Genomic DNA, 16,722 nt, shown 5'->3' on the forward strand with positions numbered 1-16,722 from the left:
TTATCGATACCCTTCCTAAACTGTAGTACCCAGAACTGAACACAATACTTCAGATGAGACCTACTCATTATTGGAATCAGAGGTTAGAGTAGGGAAGGTTTTAAAGAAATGATAAGGCCTTTTGCAGTTCAGTCATGTGCAACTCTTCCTGATCCAACCCCCTTTTGGGGGGATTTTCTTGGCAAAGATACTGGAGTGGTTTGCTATTTCCTTCTCTAGCTCATTTGACAGATGAGGAACAGAGGAAAATAGGGTTAAGTGACTTGCCCAAGGTCACACAGACAGTAAATGTCTGAAGCCAGATTTGAACTCAGGAAGATAAATCCTCCTGATTCCAGGTCCAGTGCCCTATCCACTGCACCACCTAGCAGTCCATGATATGGTCTAACTCCCTGCTATCAAGCAGATCAAATATCGTTGCCATTTTACAAATAATATAACTGAGGCCCAGAGATGTTCAAGTTTCCCATAATCCTAAATGCTGTGCCTAAAGTCACACAGCTAGCAAAGTATTTGGAGGCAAAGACTAGAATTCAGGTCTCTTGACTTTTGGGTCAATCCTTTTCCCCTGTATAACCCAGAAACCTCTTTACCCAGTAAGTTTACTTCATCTCATAGACTTCACATATTGCACATACCCTTCAGCTCTGGGGACTCTCTTTCTTGGAACCTTCACTTTAAGGAGGACCCTCAGGCCAGCATGCCCTCCTTCCTCTCTAGGCTGCAGTTAACTCTCTAGATTTTCTCTACAATGCCCTGACTCAGGTAACTACACTCCCACCACCATTCCCTTTTCAGTTTTCTTTATGTATTATCTCTCCCCCCCATTAGAATGTAAGCTCTTTGAAGGTAGGAAATATCTTTTTCTTCACTTGTATTTGTATTTCTGGAGCTTAGCACAGTACCTGGCACAGGTGTTTAAAAAATGTTTGTTGACTTGAGGAAATCTAAGAAATATGGAATCTATACCAGATAGAGTAATGACATTTATATAGTGCTTTAAAGTTTGCTAAGTACCATCCATTATCTCACAGCAATCCCATGAGGAGACCACTCTATTATTATACCCATTTTACAGATGAAGAATAGGAGGTTCCAAGAGTTTAAGTGACCCATCTCATCCAATAAACATTTATTAAGTACCTACTATGTGCCAAGTAAGATGGCTCAGAGGACAGAGCATGGGCCTGGAGTCAGGAAAGCCCAGGTTCCAATTCAGCTTCACAGATACTTACTAGCTGTGTGACCCTGGGCAAGTCACTGAATCTTCCATTTCCTCTACTGTAAAACAGGGGTAACAATAATAGCTACCTCATAGGGCTGTTGGGAGGATCCAATAAGATAATATTTGTAAAGTGCTTAATCAGTACCTAGCACACAGTAGGTGCTATATAAACATTTACTCCCTTCTTCTTCCCTCTTCCCCACCCCCTTAAGCATCTTGCCTAAGGTGACAGGTAATTAATAGCATGACTGGTATTTGAATCCACAATCTTCTGTCTCCAAATCCAGATATTTTAGGGACAGAGAAGCTTTCATACTGTTCTACCAAATTCAGCCACTCACTTTTTAAAATTAATGAAAAAAACACACGGGTATTTTCTCTGCAACACATGGAAGGGGGAGATGGAAGAGAAGAAAGGGAGGGTAGGAAATTACAGGATCAAAGGATCTTAGCTCCAGAGCTGAGAGGTCCTCAGAGGCCCTCTATTCCAATTCTTTTATTTTACAGATGAGAAAACAAGCCCAGGAGCATCAAGTAACTTGCCCAAAGCTATAAAGAGGGCAGCTCTAAAGAGTGGTGAAGTAGAGACAGCACTAGGCTTGGAGTCAGGAGGACTTGAGTTTAAAAATCCAGCCTCAAAAGCTTCCTAGCTGTGTGATCTTGGGCAAATCACTTAACCTGTTTACCTCAGTTTCCTCACCTATAAAAAGAACTGGAGAAGGAAATGGTAAACTACTCCAGTATCTTTGTTAAGAAAACCCCATAGACAGAGGCCAACACTGTCGCAAAGCACTGTACACAAATGAACATAAAGGTAATAACTGGCAAAGCCAGGATTTGAACCCAGAACCTCTGCCTCCAGGGCCGATGCTCCTTCCATTGTACTCTGCTTTGATGTGTTTCCAATTAGTTCCTAAAACCTATAGATCTGGAGAAAAATCATCATCTACAAGACCTCAGTCTTCCAGGGTTCTCCAGTTTCAATTTTCTTCAAATTTATAATACAATGCTTTTCTGGCTCTGTTTCCCTATCTATTTATGTGTCTCATCAAGGACTGCCAGATCTGGTCAAGTAGTTAGTGACAGGAGGCAGCACGGTGCAGACACGAGCTTGGGAAAGGGGGAGCTCTTTTTGTGATGGCAAAGAGCTGGAAATTGAGGAGATTCAATTGGGGAATGGCTGAACAAGTTGTGGTTTATGACTGTAATGTAGTACTATTGTGCTATAAGAAATGACAAGCAGGACGATTTCAGAAAAACCTAGAAAGACTTACATGAACTGATGCAAAGTGAAGCGAGCAGAATATTGTACAAAGTAACAGCAATCCCCTAATGGTAATCAACTGTGAAAGACTTAGCTACTCTGACTGATACAATGATAAAAGACAATTGCAAAAGATTCATAATGAAAACTACCATCTGCCTCCAGAGAGAGAACTGAATGGACTCTGAGTGTAGATTGAAGCATATTTTTTCTTTATTTGTTTTTCTGGCTCTTTTTTTCCACAGCATGACTAATACGAAAATATTTTACTTGACTTCATATGTAAAATGAGTCTTGTATTTCTTGCCTTTTCAATGGTTGGGAAAAGAATGGAGGGAGGAAGTGAATTTGAAACTGAAAATTAAAAAAGAAAAATAATTTAAATAGATGACAAAGGAAACCAATTATATTGAAACACATTTATCAAACTATTCTTTAAAAATATATGTTCACAGACTCCTGGTAACACACTCTTAAGTACGAGAAAGGCCCTAATACAACAAAATATTCATAGCAGCACTTTTTTTGAATAATATTTTACTTTTTCCCAATTGCCTATAAAAACAATTTTTAATTTTTAAAATTGAGTTCTAGATTTTTTTCTTCCCTTCCTCCCTAAGACGGTAAGCAATTTAACATAGATTATAATGTGCAATCATGCAAAACATACTTCCATGTTAGTCATGTTGTGAAAGAAAACACAGATCCCCCCCCAAAAAAAAGCCCCACAAAAAAGTGAAAAATAGTATGCTTCGATCTTCATTCAGACTCCATCAGTTCTTTCTCTGGAGGTGGATAGCATTTTTCATCATGAGTCCTTTGCAACTGTTTTGGATCATTGTGTTGTTGAGAATAGCTAAGCCATTTACCACTGATCATCTTACAGTATTGCTGTTACTGTGTACAATATTCTCCTGGTTCTGCTCATTTCACTTTGCATCAGTTCATATAAATCTTTCCAGGTTTTTCTGAATTCATTCTGCTCACTATTTATTATAGCACAATAGTATTCCATTACAATCACAAACCACAACTTGTTCAGCCATTCCCCAATTGATAGACATCCCCTCAACTTCAATTCTTTGCCGCCACAAAAAGAGCTACATAATAGCACTTTTTTTGTTGTTTGTTTTTGCTAGTCAATGGGGTTAAGTGATTTGCCCAGGGTCACACAGCTAGTAAGTCTGAAGTGTCAAGTGTTTGAGGCAGGATTTGAACTCAGGTCCTCCTGATTCCAGGGCCAGTGCTCTATCCACTGCACCACCTAGCTACCCATAATAACATTTTTTTTTATGGTAGCAAAGAACTGGAAACAAAGGAAATGTCCATAAAATGCAGATTGGTTAAACAAATTAAGATACATGAATGTAATGGAATATTACTGTGCTATAAGAAATGACAAATATGATGAATGTAGAGAATCATGGAAAGACTTACATGAACTGATGCCAAGTGAAATAAGCAGAGCCAAGCAAACGATATGCACGACTATAATAATGTAAATGGAAATCACAATTACAAAATAATCAAAAGTAAACGTTACAAAATTATAAAGAATAGTAATGGTTTCCAAGAAGAGATATAAGAGGACACTCTCACCTCATTCTTTTGCAGAGGTGGGGAGGTTCACAAGTGTGGTACATTGTATATATTTTCAGATTTTTTTCTATTGTAGTGATGAATTTTTTCCTCTAAAAATATTATTTGTTACATGGGAAGGCTTTCTAGGAAGGAGGAGGGCAAGGAATACTAGAAGAAATTTTGGTGACATAAAAAAACCCTAACAAATATCAGTAAAAATTTATTTATCCTTGAGTACAAGGTGCTTAGTAGTTAGCCCTCAAACAGTGTGTGGACTGGGGCAGCTGAGTGGTGTAGTGGATAGAGCTCCAGCCTTGGAGTCAGGAGGACCTGAGTTCAAATCCAGCCTCAGACACTTGACATTTACTAGCTGTATGATCCTGGGCAAGTCATTTAACCCCGATTGCCTCACCAAAAAGCAAACAACAAAAAAAAAAAAAAAAAACAAAAAAACAGCAGTGTGTGGACAGACTCAACCTACTAAATACTACAAGTATTCTTTTTAGTAATGCTAAAATTACTACATTTTAGTAATTCATGCTAGCTTTAGTATATTAATTTCATACTAAATGTGCAATTGCTGTTGTTTCTTGGCCTGCAGGTATTAGGTTATGTAGTCAGGCTCTTACAGAATAACAGGAAAGATGTGAATACAGACAGTCCTGGACTTTGTTTGCTTTGTACTCCTTCCCATTAAATATATCTTCCTTCCCCTCCATCTCCCACCTGCTGCCCCTAATTTATTATAGGCTGTCTATAGGCACACCTGTCCTTCATTATATATTCCAGTTTCCACATAAAATGTAGAAACAGGTGCTCCCACTGCTGGAGCCCGGCAGTGACTCAGAAGGGCAGCAGGAGTGGGGAAAAGGAGGTACCTCTGCTGAATAGTGGTTAGCAAGCATTGAATCTTCAGTCCACCCAAACAGCTACCAAACATCTCATCATCATCACTACTAAAGGCATCACTAGGCAAAGGAATGAGCCTTAACTTTTGATCTTTCTTCTTCAAGGTGGCCCCTGAACTTTGGGTAGGAAGGCAAAGGGAAGAACAGAGAAAAGACAAAAAAGAGGGCCAAGGCTAAGTAGATTCCTCTTCTCCAAATATTCACAATTCAAGTCCCTGGTGGGGAAGGGAAGTGGACTTCAAAAACTTGGACATTTGAAAGGCAATTTTTAAAAAGTTTTATTGATGTCTTGTTTTTATATCACAAGTCATTTCTGAAAGCAACCCACTCCCTTACCCCCACTACCAAACTGAACCTCCCTTGTTGGGAATCTTTTTGGACCAAATCTATGATTTCATTAGCATAGAGAACTTCTACCATGGAAACCTCCTTCACCAATGCAAGTGAATACCTGCTTTTCAATATACAGTCTGAGAGGCTTGCCTAGGGTCAGAATCAGGAAGTGAACTTGGGCCTTCCTGACTCTAAAGCAGGCTCTGTCTATTATTTCTTGGCTGCCACCACAAATATTTGTTGTTTTTTCCCCCAAGGACCAACCCCAATCACATTGCTTTTAATATCAAGGGAATGGTTTTGAATTGAAAGAAATAATTATTGATAACCAATAATTTAAGTTCTCCTTTTTCTAAAGTCCTGATTTCAAAAGTTCAGTCTCTTGAAGGACATTACTGATAATGACATTGAATTAACTTTTTAAACAATGATGTTCAGACCCTATCCAGGTGGGGGAGCCTTTGTGCTGTACTCAGATTTAGGTGGGGATAAATTCTTTGAATAGACTGCCTGAGGCTGGGGGTGGTCTGGGTATAGGGATAGTCTCTCTTTGACTCAGGTCACTCTCTGGGTTCCTTATTATAATATTCATTCTCTCATTAATTGCTAACCAATCAGAGTTAACTGCCACCCTTGGGAACACCCTTCTTCCAAAGGGTATATAAGCCATGAGCCCACTGCCATGATTGCCTTTGGCATTTGAGAGTGTCACTGGCCCTTTTATTTAAGATGCTAGTATTATTAATAAAATGATTAACAAAATAATTAAATAAAAATTAATAAAATGATTAAATTACCCAGAAATTATGTCTCTCAAACTTTTTAAATATCACAGAATGCCTCTACTTGGGATAAGGAAATTTACAGGCAACAACAACAAAAAAAAAGTGAAGGCTTTGATTCAAAATTCCCTGGGTAGGTTGTTTTTTTTTTTTTAAGAGATCTAGGCCATCTGAATCATCCCCAGAGTCCTTATAAATTTCAAGAAGGCAAAGAAAATTACTGTTAATTAAATGTTGAATGCTTACACTAGCTCGCATGCTGTCGCTTTTCTTTATGTATTCTAAGTGTGCTTTACAACACATCAGGGCCCCTCATATAATCGATACATATCTACATTTATGCCCATTTTATTAGACTGGGAGTACAAATGCACTCTTTTAAATGATAATTAGGGTTTATAGTTGCTGTATCTTTGCATTTATGTTGGTTGTATTCATGATTTATTTGATGCAGAAGCCTTAGTCATGAATGCAACCTCCAATTACAATAATGTTCCTGTAGAGAAATAGGATTTGATTTATGTTTTACTTTCTAGGAGCCCACATTAGAGTAAAATGGGAACTACTTGTGCAGGCACAGGAATGTAAGGTAGGAAAAAAAAAAAAAAGGAAAGATCGGCACCAAGATCTGAGGATAGGTGTAGGGTCAGACACTCAGAGAGAGACAGGGAAAGAATAAGCAGTATGGGGGGAAAAGAAGACTGATTTCCACTTTGGAAACTGGAAAATTCTGCTCCCCATTCATGAAATGGCCATTTGTATTTATTAAATTGATAGCCCACTTAATTAAAGAGGGGGTCTTCCCCTAAGAATTGTCACTCCAAGTATACCTAGCAAATACCCCCTAGTTCAACCCTAACTCCTTTGTCCAGGCTACTTATTCCAATCATCTCCACCTATGGGGATACTGTCCCACTGGCCAATTTTGTTCTTGCCACAGCCCCTACCACCACTGCTGTCCCTTCTTGTACCCCAATTCTTAATTTTGCCAACCTTGTCAAACTCTTACTTCCTTGAATCTTCCCAATTTCCTCCACCCACTGGCAATGTCAAGTTGTATATATAGTCACTCCTCTACATGCAGACGTAAAAAAAAAAATCTTGAGCCCCTGTGTCATAGCAGGGAAGCAACAGCAATCAATACATTTTAAAAATTAAATATTATTTTTTCAATTTATAATCAATTTATAATCATTATAATTTATAATTAATTTTTCAATTTATAGTCTGTGCTTCTTGCTAAGATATAGTTGGGTAGGTTTGATAGGGACAATAGCAAATTTGGGTCTGATTGGGCCACAAATACTCTCAATAAGAGCTCTATACATGGGGTGGGGAAGAATGCTAGATGATGCAATCAACAGAAAGTCAACTTCTCTTTACACTCAAGAACTGGTGACAGAAACAAACCCAAACTAATGCTTGACTTGAGATAGCTAACAAGCCACCTGAATCCCAGGTCAGGCCCGGCTGGTATCACTTCAACGAATAATTGAGAAGTATCTGATAATTTTCATAAAGTGTCCTCATACTGTGGCTCTAACCATACTCTATAAACTATTAAGAAATCAGTGCTCCACCTTCTCACACTGCTTACCCATATCTATGGCGGCCCACATCACGGATAAGCCTTTCAGAGAGGTAGGCACCAATCCGGTCTAGCTTCTCTGGAGCTGAGAGGGCATAGAAGGTCAGCTTCTCCATGTTGGTTTTCACGAGGCCATCCTATAAAGACACAGACAGTACATGGTCATACCTACCATGCCTACATCTAGGAAGATTCTTGAATCAAAATATAAATAATATGACCTAGATTCATTGACCACACCACTGGGCGATAGACTGAAATATGAACATCTTATCACCTAGCAATGACCTACAAAGTCTGAATTAGGCTGAAGCAGTATAAAGAGAATATCATAATTCTTGGAGTCAAGACTATGAAATACATAACAATGAGACTATTTTAGAGGTTCCTCCCCTCCCCATTCCCACAACAGTAAGGTTTCTTCTGTTTCTGATCACTAATATATTTGTGTTTATTTACTTACCTATCCACCTATCTATCCATCTATCTATTTATAATTTCATGATCTGTGCTGTAGGTTTAGAAGTAGGTGGACGATGGATTATGAAGGATACTGAATACCTAATGGAGGACAATTTTAAAGCAAAAGTAGTTAGGACTGATGTCCTATCCCTACCCCTCCACCTCCAACATGCTGGATTTAGTTCCTTTGCCTATTCTACAACCCTTGGCTTCCTTTCCATCAATCAGGCAAGCCTTTCATTTAAATAGTAGGTTTTAAACCCAGTGCTGGACTTGGAGTTAGGAAGACTTGGGTTCAAATCCTGCCTCTGACATTTACTAGGTCTGTGACCAGGGACAAGTCACTTAAGATAACATATAATGTATTTAAATGCTTACTATGTACCAGGCACCAGGCTAACTTAAGTTCTCGAAGCCTCAGTTTCCTCATCTGTAAGAAGGAGATTAAGAAAAACTGTAGAACAAACCTTGTACAGTTGTTGTGAGGCTCAAATGGGATACCATAAAGCATTCTACAAATAACATTCATTACTGATATTGGTGCTCTAATCTTATTACTACATAATCAGTGAGCAAGCTATTTCCATCCTCCCAACCAAAGGAAAAGAATGAAAGTAGTTCAAAGTTTCCCCTACTCAAAAATCAGAATAAGTCAATGTTATAAATGCCACCCCCAAAGTTCAGAAAAATAGTCCTATTCCTTACAGGCCAGTGATTTGATTGTCTGTCTGGAAATAAGCAGTGATAAAGGGCCCTAAGGAGACATGCTGGCAAAAATTGAGATCTCCACCAAGTCTTCCCAGGCTCCGCCTTGCTCTATTATTCCAAAAGGATGAGAGTAGCTATCATACCAGCATCTGACAGAATGCCAGATGTGAACATTTGGGGGAAGCTAGTAATAGGTGATATGAGAGAGGGGATAGATTTGTTTTGCTCAGCCCCAGAGGGCCAAACTAGGAAAGTGGGTGCCTTAATAAAGGGAAAATCTAGTAATAAAGTCTGTCCAAATGTTCTACCTGTCACTGGGCCTATAATCAGAGCTAGATTACAACTTTTCAGGAATATTGTAGGTGTGGATTCATGTAGGGAGGTAGACTGGATGAATTACAGAATCCCAGAAGTTTTAGATTTCGAAGAGATTTAAGTGACTACTTAGCCCAACCCATACCTGAATGGAATTCTCACTGTACCAAGCTGATAAGGGATCATCCATCCTTGGGTTCAATGAGGGGGAGTCCCCTTCCTTGGTCTCAGGCAGCCCACTTGACTTTTGGACAGCTAATGACTTCTGAGGTCTTTTCTAGCTTTGAGATTCTATGGGTCTATGATAGGAAGGGAGGACCAACCTACCTCCGGGTCCTCAGGGAAGATGTTGTCAACCAGTCTCTTGTATCGGGGGCGAAGGGCACCACAACAGCCACACACACCTACAATAAGAACAAAAGAGCTTTTGAGAAATGCTTCCCAGGCACTCGAAGGGCTAGGTGTTGGAGAATAGAGTAAATGCAAGTAAGTGCAAGTAAGAATTAAAATTGATGCTAGTTCTGCCTTTCACTTAGCCTATCCTGGCCCAAATACTTCCTGAATTTTGCACAATGCCAAGCTATTTCTTATTCTGGCACTCCCCTGCTCCAGGGTAAGATGAACAATGAGAAGGATATTCTCAAGGCAAGCCAGGACCCTAAGTAGAGTTCTAGAGGGGCTGTGCTCCTGTAAGTAGAATCTTTCACAAGTAATTCAAGTACCACCCCAAAATATAACAGCAAAACATGTCTCAATTCTAGGACAGGGTTTTTTTTTAAGCTTTTTAGTGAGGCAATCGGGGTTAAGTGACTTGCCCAGGGTTGCACAGCTAGTTAAGTGTCTGAGGCCAGACTTGAACTCAGGTCCTCCTGACTCTAAGGCTGGAACTCTATGCACTGAGCCACCTAGCTGCCCCTATGGGACAGGGTTTTAAAACAAACTATTCTACCCTCTCAGTACTTAAATGGATCTTCAGTCTCAGTGATTTTAGATGTTCTCCCCAAGGAAGAAGATAGCAATACATCTATGTCTGCCCATCCTATATGCATCCTGCCTATATCCTCCCATAATTTCATCATAGGAGGTCCACCCAACGTGCTGGAGACTTTCCTCACTTCCTTCTGACATATGACCATCCACATAGAAAAAAACCAAGTGTATGAAGAAAAAAAATCATACAAAATTTTTATACAACTTTGGGAATAAGGGTTTGGTTTGGGAGGCTACCCACCTACTTGCTCCACTAAGACATTCATTTTCAATTTCTTCATATTCTTCCCATTTTTGCTTTAACTCTTCCTCTCCTACATCCGACAACAGCTTTCCTTTCCAAACCCTACATTTTATTAGACCATTCATTCCCATTAAGACAATTACTTTGTAAATGTTTGTTGAATTGAATTCAGAAGGGAATAGTATTAGAGGGGAAAGCTTAGGTCTATTTTTGGTCGATTAACAAGCATCACTAACGTTTTTAGGAAAGGGGGAAAATGAAATCTAAAATCTTAATGCAAGTTGACTTTATCTCATTTTTTATTATTATTGCTGTTATTATTGTTGTAAGAAACCCAACTTTCACAATAAGTACTAATCCGTAAGTAAATCTAAAAAAAAGACAATTACTTTGTAAATGATGACAAATATCAGATTAATAGTTATTAAAACTTGAAAATGTGTTGTTGGTGGAATTTCTGCTGTTTAAAAAAAAAGTATCTTAGAATTGGAAGTGATCTCAGGTTAACCTCTCTATGTGGGAATCCCTTCTATGATATCCCTGACATACGGTCATTCAACCTTTGCTTAACAGTTCCAACAAAATACCTAAAAAAAAAATCTCACCCCATAGAGTCATTGACTTAATAGTAAAAGTTACCTCAGAGGTCATCTTGCCCACCCCCTCATTTTACAGAGGGGAAACTGAGGCCCAGAGAGGTTAAGGGACTTGCCTAAGGCTGCACACTAGTCAACCAATTAAAGATTAATTTGGGCTAAAAAGCTACTCTTTTAAAAATTCAATGGGATGATTAAACTTATTATCCTTTCACACATTAATATGAATTATTTTTGTGTTTCAATGTTATCATGCTTGCAATAATAACAATAATAATAATAATAATAGCTAGCATTTATACATAGCACCTATTAAGTACCAAGGTCTATGATCAATGCTTTACAAATATTATCTCATTTGATCCTCACAACAACCCAGACAGGTAGGTGCTATTATTATCCTCATTTTACAGTTGAGGAAACTGAGGAAAACAGAGGTTAAGTGACTCGCCCAAGGTCACACAGTTAGGAAGTGTCTAAGGTCAAATTTGAACTCAGATCTTCTTAACTCCAGGTACAGAGCTCTATCCACTGTAAACTGCTGATAATACAATGAATGTCAAACTGTGATAATGTTATCAGATAATCAAATCAATACCTAAGATCAAGGATAATCAAGAACCAGGAATTTGGCTTGAAAGATGGGCTTATTAGGTTCATGTTTCGCTTCTAACTATGTGTGGAATTTCTGAAAAATTATTTACCTTTGATAAACTCAGTTTCCTCATCTATAATACAGCCTCAGAGGTACTGTTCAGTTCTAAATCTATGATCTTATTGTCAAGTCCTAAAATAAATCAAATTCATAAGTGGAGGAATAAGGTGTCTTTAATTGAGATACCAGGGTCACAACCTGCCACCACAGGAAATGTGGTTATACTTTTAGGAGAAAAGGGGAGGGGGGGTCATATTAGGTAGTGGGGTGTAGTCACGAGAGTCCTCCAGCCTCTTTCTGAAATCTAGGCAAGGAAACCCAGTTCGTTCTGTTTTGTTTTTGTTTGTTTGCTTTTTTTGGTTTTTGGTTTTTTTTTACTCTTCACGATCTAATGTCGTAAATCCCAATGAGGGATGAAAGAACTTCAAAAGCCATTTGGCAGATGACCTGGATCAAGCTGGCTTTGTTTACAGGCAGGTCCCAGGATGGGGACTTAGCTCAAATATAATGGAGAGTAAATGCCTCCTGGAGTAGGAATGCAAGGACATTACTAGAATTCTGAGATCACTAGGATTGTTCAGAGGGAGTAGCAGATAATAGGGGATATTACATTTGATATGAACGATCTTTCTGTCATATTAACAATTTTTCTGTCACTATCATCATAGCTATTGGAAAAGGAAGGCAGGCCTAGGTCGAATGGGGGATTGTGCACAACCAGAAGGCAGCATGGGGCACTGGATACCTGTGATGCATGGAAAAAGAGACAAAAGCCAATTCCAGAAAGGGAAACACCATCTCCTAGACAATACATGGCAATTTCACCATAGCAGCTGCTGCGTCCTTAAAAATTATTTAACATGTTATTTTCATCATTCATGCCCGAGTTAAAATATCAGGACTAGTTTGGAAGTCTACAAAAGTCAGCTTCTCCCAGTGCTACCCTTTCTGGACTAGTCTAGCCTCTCCTGTGCTGCCTGGGGTCTCCCCATCCTATCGTTCCCTGTCCCCTAAGCTGGGAGGAGAAAGAAAAGCTAAAGGGAAAAAGGAAGGAAAAAAAAAGAAAAGAAAAGATAGGAGCAAGCTCTCTGTTCTGCGCCCTTCTCCCACTGCCTGCTTTTTTCTTTGTCATTTCAGTATTCATTGATTTCCTTACTCGCAGGGCTACAGACTGACATCACTGTCCCCCTGAGGGCTGAGAGCTTGCTCTGTCATTTCAGATTGTTTGATTTCACCTACGAATGTGGAGAGTTTGCTTTATATGACTCAACAGGCCCTGGGAGTTGTGTTGTATTGTTAATCTCTTGCAAGTGCCAGGCGTCTGCTTTCTGCTGCTGTATATTGTTTAGCTTCATCTTCCCACTAGACCTTCAGCAGGAGCTGTGTCTTCTCCTTTTGTATCCTTCATCTCACTGAGCACAGCCCTGAGCACAAGAGGGATTCATTCATCTTTTCAGTTCATTTAAGGCTTGGTAAATACTCCTCCAGTAAACAATCATTCAACAAACACTGATCGAGGACAGGCTTCCCCTCTAGGGCGTTGACACAAGCTAGTGGTTGAGGCAAATTAGTGGGCCTGAGCAAAGACCCTTCCCCAGGAAAGAGGGATGGAGTTCAAGCTAGGATCCAAATTAAAGCACAAGTCGGAAGCCAGGCTGTGTCAGGAACTGCAGGTTCTTAGAGACAGCAAAAGTCCAATGGGCTAAAAAGAAGTAGGAATGGTAGCAAGTCATGTCAGGATACCTCCTGATCTCCATGTTTGTTCACTTCTCTATCAAGGGATGCCATCAAAAAGAACCAACCAGGTTATCACAGATATCTGAAGCACTCTTCCTCCTTCTCCCCTATTATTGAATCAGTGGTTGTGCTGTCATGGAGGTAGCATGGTGTCAATGGACAGAGAATTGGCCTTGCAGTTGTCAGGAAGACCTGGGTTTAATTCCACTTGGCTATGTGACCTTAGGCAAGTTATTTTACCTCTCACTATTCCCAGATAACTCTCAAAGGGGTTTAAAAACCTTTTTTGTATGTGTCATGGGCCCCTTTGGCTATCTGGTGAAACCTACATATCCCTTCTCAAAATGTTTTTAACCATATAGGGAAACCAGTTAAGTTGAAATAAAGATGTAATTTTTTTCCCCATCCAAATTTATGGTCAGAGGACTCCATGTTAAGAATCTCTGCTTTAAAACTATAAGCTATGAGAAGGGATAGATGTACATCAGTAGAGGAATTTCCTAACTGGATGCTCCCTTCCACAGATGAAGTCAAAGTTCTGGTTAAAAGATACATACATACATACATACATACATGTACATACATACATACATGGGGGAGGGAGAGAGACAGACAGAGACAGAGAGAAAGAGAACACATTCTACCCTTGACTTCCTCATATACTATGACTGTACTAAGTCTCAGGAATCTGTAAGTATATTGCTGGCATAGACTATTAGCCTATAATCCTAGTAGGTCTTGGAAAGCTAACTTTATGAAAATTTGAAAAATTGCAAGGTCATTGAACAAACTGAAAGATATAATCTGGTATTCAGAAAGGCCCTACTGAGCTTAGGAGTCCATCGTCCATTTGTTGTTTTCCCCATCTGAAACATGGAATGCTCCCAGGAGTTCCAATTTGATGAATATCACAACCCCTTTCCAACTGGTCCATCAGGTCAAGCTATCAAGGGTAGGTCGTCCTGGTCCCAGATGACATTGTTTAAGGTTCTAAGGTACTGGCAGTCCCATAATTTGCTTGTCCTCATTTTTTACAAACAGCAATAGGGAGAGAGAGGGCCAGATGAACTCCTTTTTCTATTTGTAATACCCTGCTATAATAATTGGGCAGCTAGGTGGCACAGTAGATAGAGTACTGGGTCTGAATCAGGAAGACCTCAGTTTAAATCTGGCCTCAGACACTTACTATCTGTGTGACCCTGGGCAAATCACTTAACCTTTGTTTGCCTTAGTCTCCTCATATGTAAAATGAACTGGAGAAGGAAATGGCAAACCACTCCAGTATCTTTGCAAAGAAAACCCCAAAAATGGGGTCACAAAGAGTCAGACACAACAGAAACAACTCAAAAACAAACAGTAGTTATAATAACTAGCTTGTTTTAAGCCTGGGGGCAACCTAATAGCTCCTAAGATCCACTCTTCTTCAGCTTTTAGGGAATTAATTTTAGATGAAAAGTTCGAAGTTTAGTTACAATTGCTCTGAGTTCACACCTAGAAAAATTCCTAACATTAAGGCAGAGATTGGGCTCTCTTCCTAACCTTATATTCATATCTATTTCTAGTAAACCCGTGGCCTCTTTGTGGTTTAGACAAAATTCAATTTACTGAAATTTTTTGAGTGTAAAACCAAACAAATTCTATAATAGTGTCTTCAGATAGATAGGCAGCGGAAGGGGAAGTTGGGGAAAGAGCTGACCTCTTCCTGGGACTTTACCCAGCCTGGGTCCCCTTTTCTGAGATGCCTGCCGAGCCAATGACTCTTCTTCATATCATCCTTTTCTGTCACAGCTCATCTTTTGCTCTGCTCCTCAAAGCTGTGCTGAAAACGCCATGCCTGTTCCAGCCTCTCAAATCCAGACCCTCAGAGTCTCTCCCTCTGGTTTGGAGATAGCTTCTTCCTTTAATACAAATTCCTTAGGGTGTGAGCCAGTTTCTCATACAAATGGCTTTGATGTTGTGACTTACCTAAAGTCTCACAGATAGGAAGCATAGGAGGTGGGATCTGAACCCAGATCCTCTGCCTCCAAAGACAGGCTCTTTCTATTACTATATCACACTGCTCTGAAAGAATTGCCTGGAGCACTAAGAGGTGAAGTGCCTTTTCTATTGCCACACCACCAAGTAAGGATGTAGGGAGACAGGATGTGAACCCAGATTTTCTGACTCCAAGTCTGTCTCTCACAAAGAGTGTAGGCGCATAGATTTAGAGTTGGAAAGGACTTTAGTGGTTATCTTGTCTAACCCTTTCAGGTTATAGATGAGTAAACTGAGGTACAGAGATGTTAAGTAACTTGTCCAACATCACACAGATTAATGGCTGAAAGAAGGATCTGAACTCAGGTCTCTTTCCAATGCATGATTATACTGACCTTTGTGTCCTGAAAAATGCATCAAGTACAATATACCTTGAAGTTTAAATAAATCTGTTGTCTGAAAACTCTCACCTTTAGTTCCTTGCACTGTCAAATAAGTAAGTTGGCAGCAATTCTTTCATTCTTCGTACAAACACAGTCACTCATGCCAATCTCAATGCAGCCGGAGGCCCTCAGCCTTGCCGTCTAGGGAACAGATGTTGTAAATGCACAATTCTAATTCGGTGCAATAAAGGACTGCAGCTGGCACGGTGGGTTCAAATCTCGCCTGTTATGACCCTGGACAAGTTCCTTGCTCCCTCTGGGGCTCAGTTTCCTCCTCTATAAAATGAAGGGCTTGGACTAGATTATCTCTGAGGTCCCTTCTAGCTTTAAATCTGTGAATTAGTTTTAACCTCCTCGTTTAATTTTAATCTCTAGACATAGTTTATTGAGTTGTCTGTTTAAGTGATTTGTTAAGTGATCTGTCCAAGACCATGTTGCCAGTATAATTTAGAGATAGGACTTGAACACTGGTCGTCTTGACTGCTAAGTCAGTAGTCTATACACTAAACTTGCTGTCCCATGACAGGTGCTTCTTGGTGACAAAGGCAACAAGCAGCTGACCTCACTCACCTGTGTCCTTCTTCCCCTGCCAAGGTAGAAGTGTGCCTTCCTCCTCTTCCTCTCCCCCTCCACTCAGCCACCAGCCTCTTCCATCTGCTCCATCCACTCCCCTGTTCAGCTCCATTCCCCAGACAACTGAATAAGGTGTCTAGGGCAATGGTGTCAAACTCAAATAGAAATGGATCCCTATGGGCTACATACAGACTTAGAAAACCACAAATTAGCATTATCTATGTTGTACTATATTTTTATTTATTTTGTTACACTTGAGTCGTTTTTCAGTTGTGTTTGATTCTTTGTGAACTAATTTGGGGTTTTCTTGGCAAAGATATTGCAGTGGTTTGCCATTACCTTTT

At 39.7% G+C, this 16,722-nt stretch overlaps 1 protein-coding gene across 3 annotated transcripts in view; it reads right to left on the reverse strand.

Moving 5' to 3' along the window:
• The window catches only part of EFR3B (EFR3 homolog B), a 117,411-nt gene that overhangs the window by 45,203 nt on the left and 55,486 nt on the right, over positions 1–16,722 (reverse strand). For all 3 annotated transcript variants that reach the window (XM_027850502.1, XM_027850501.1, XM_027850500.1), the window contains exons 2-3: positions 9,494–9,570; positions 7,691–7,818 (exon numbers count right to left, since the gene is read on the reverse strand). In XM_027850502.1, coding sequence (XP_027706303.1) covers positions 7,691–7,818; positions 9,494–9,570 — 205 coding nt within the window. The remainder of the gene's footprint in view (positions 1–7,690; positions 7,819–9,493; positions 9,571–16,722) is intronic.

Source organism: Vombatus ursinus, unplaced genomic scaffold, assembly GCF_900497805.2.
Source record: "Vombatus ursinus unplaced genomic scaffold, bare-nosed wombat genome assembly UNPS02009062.1, whole genome shotgun sequence".
Taxonomy (NCBI): domain Eukaryota; kingdom Metazoa; phylum Chordata; class Mammalia; order Diprotodontia; family Vombatidae; genus Vombatus; species Vombatus ursinus.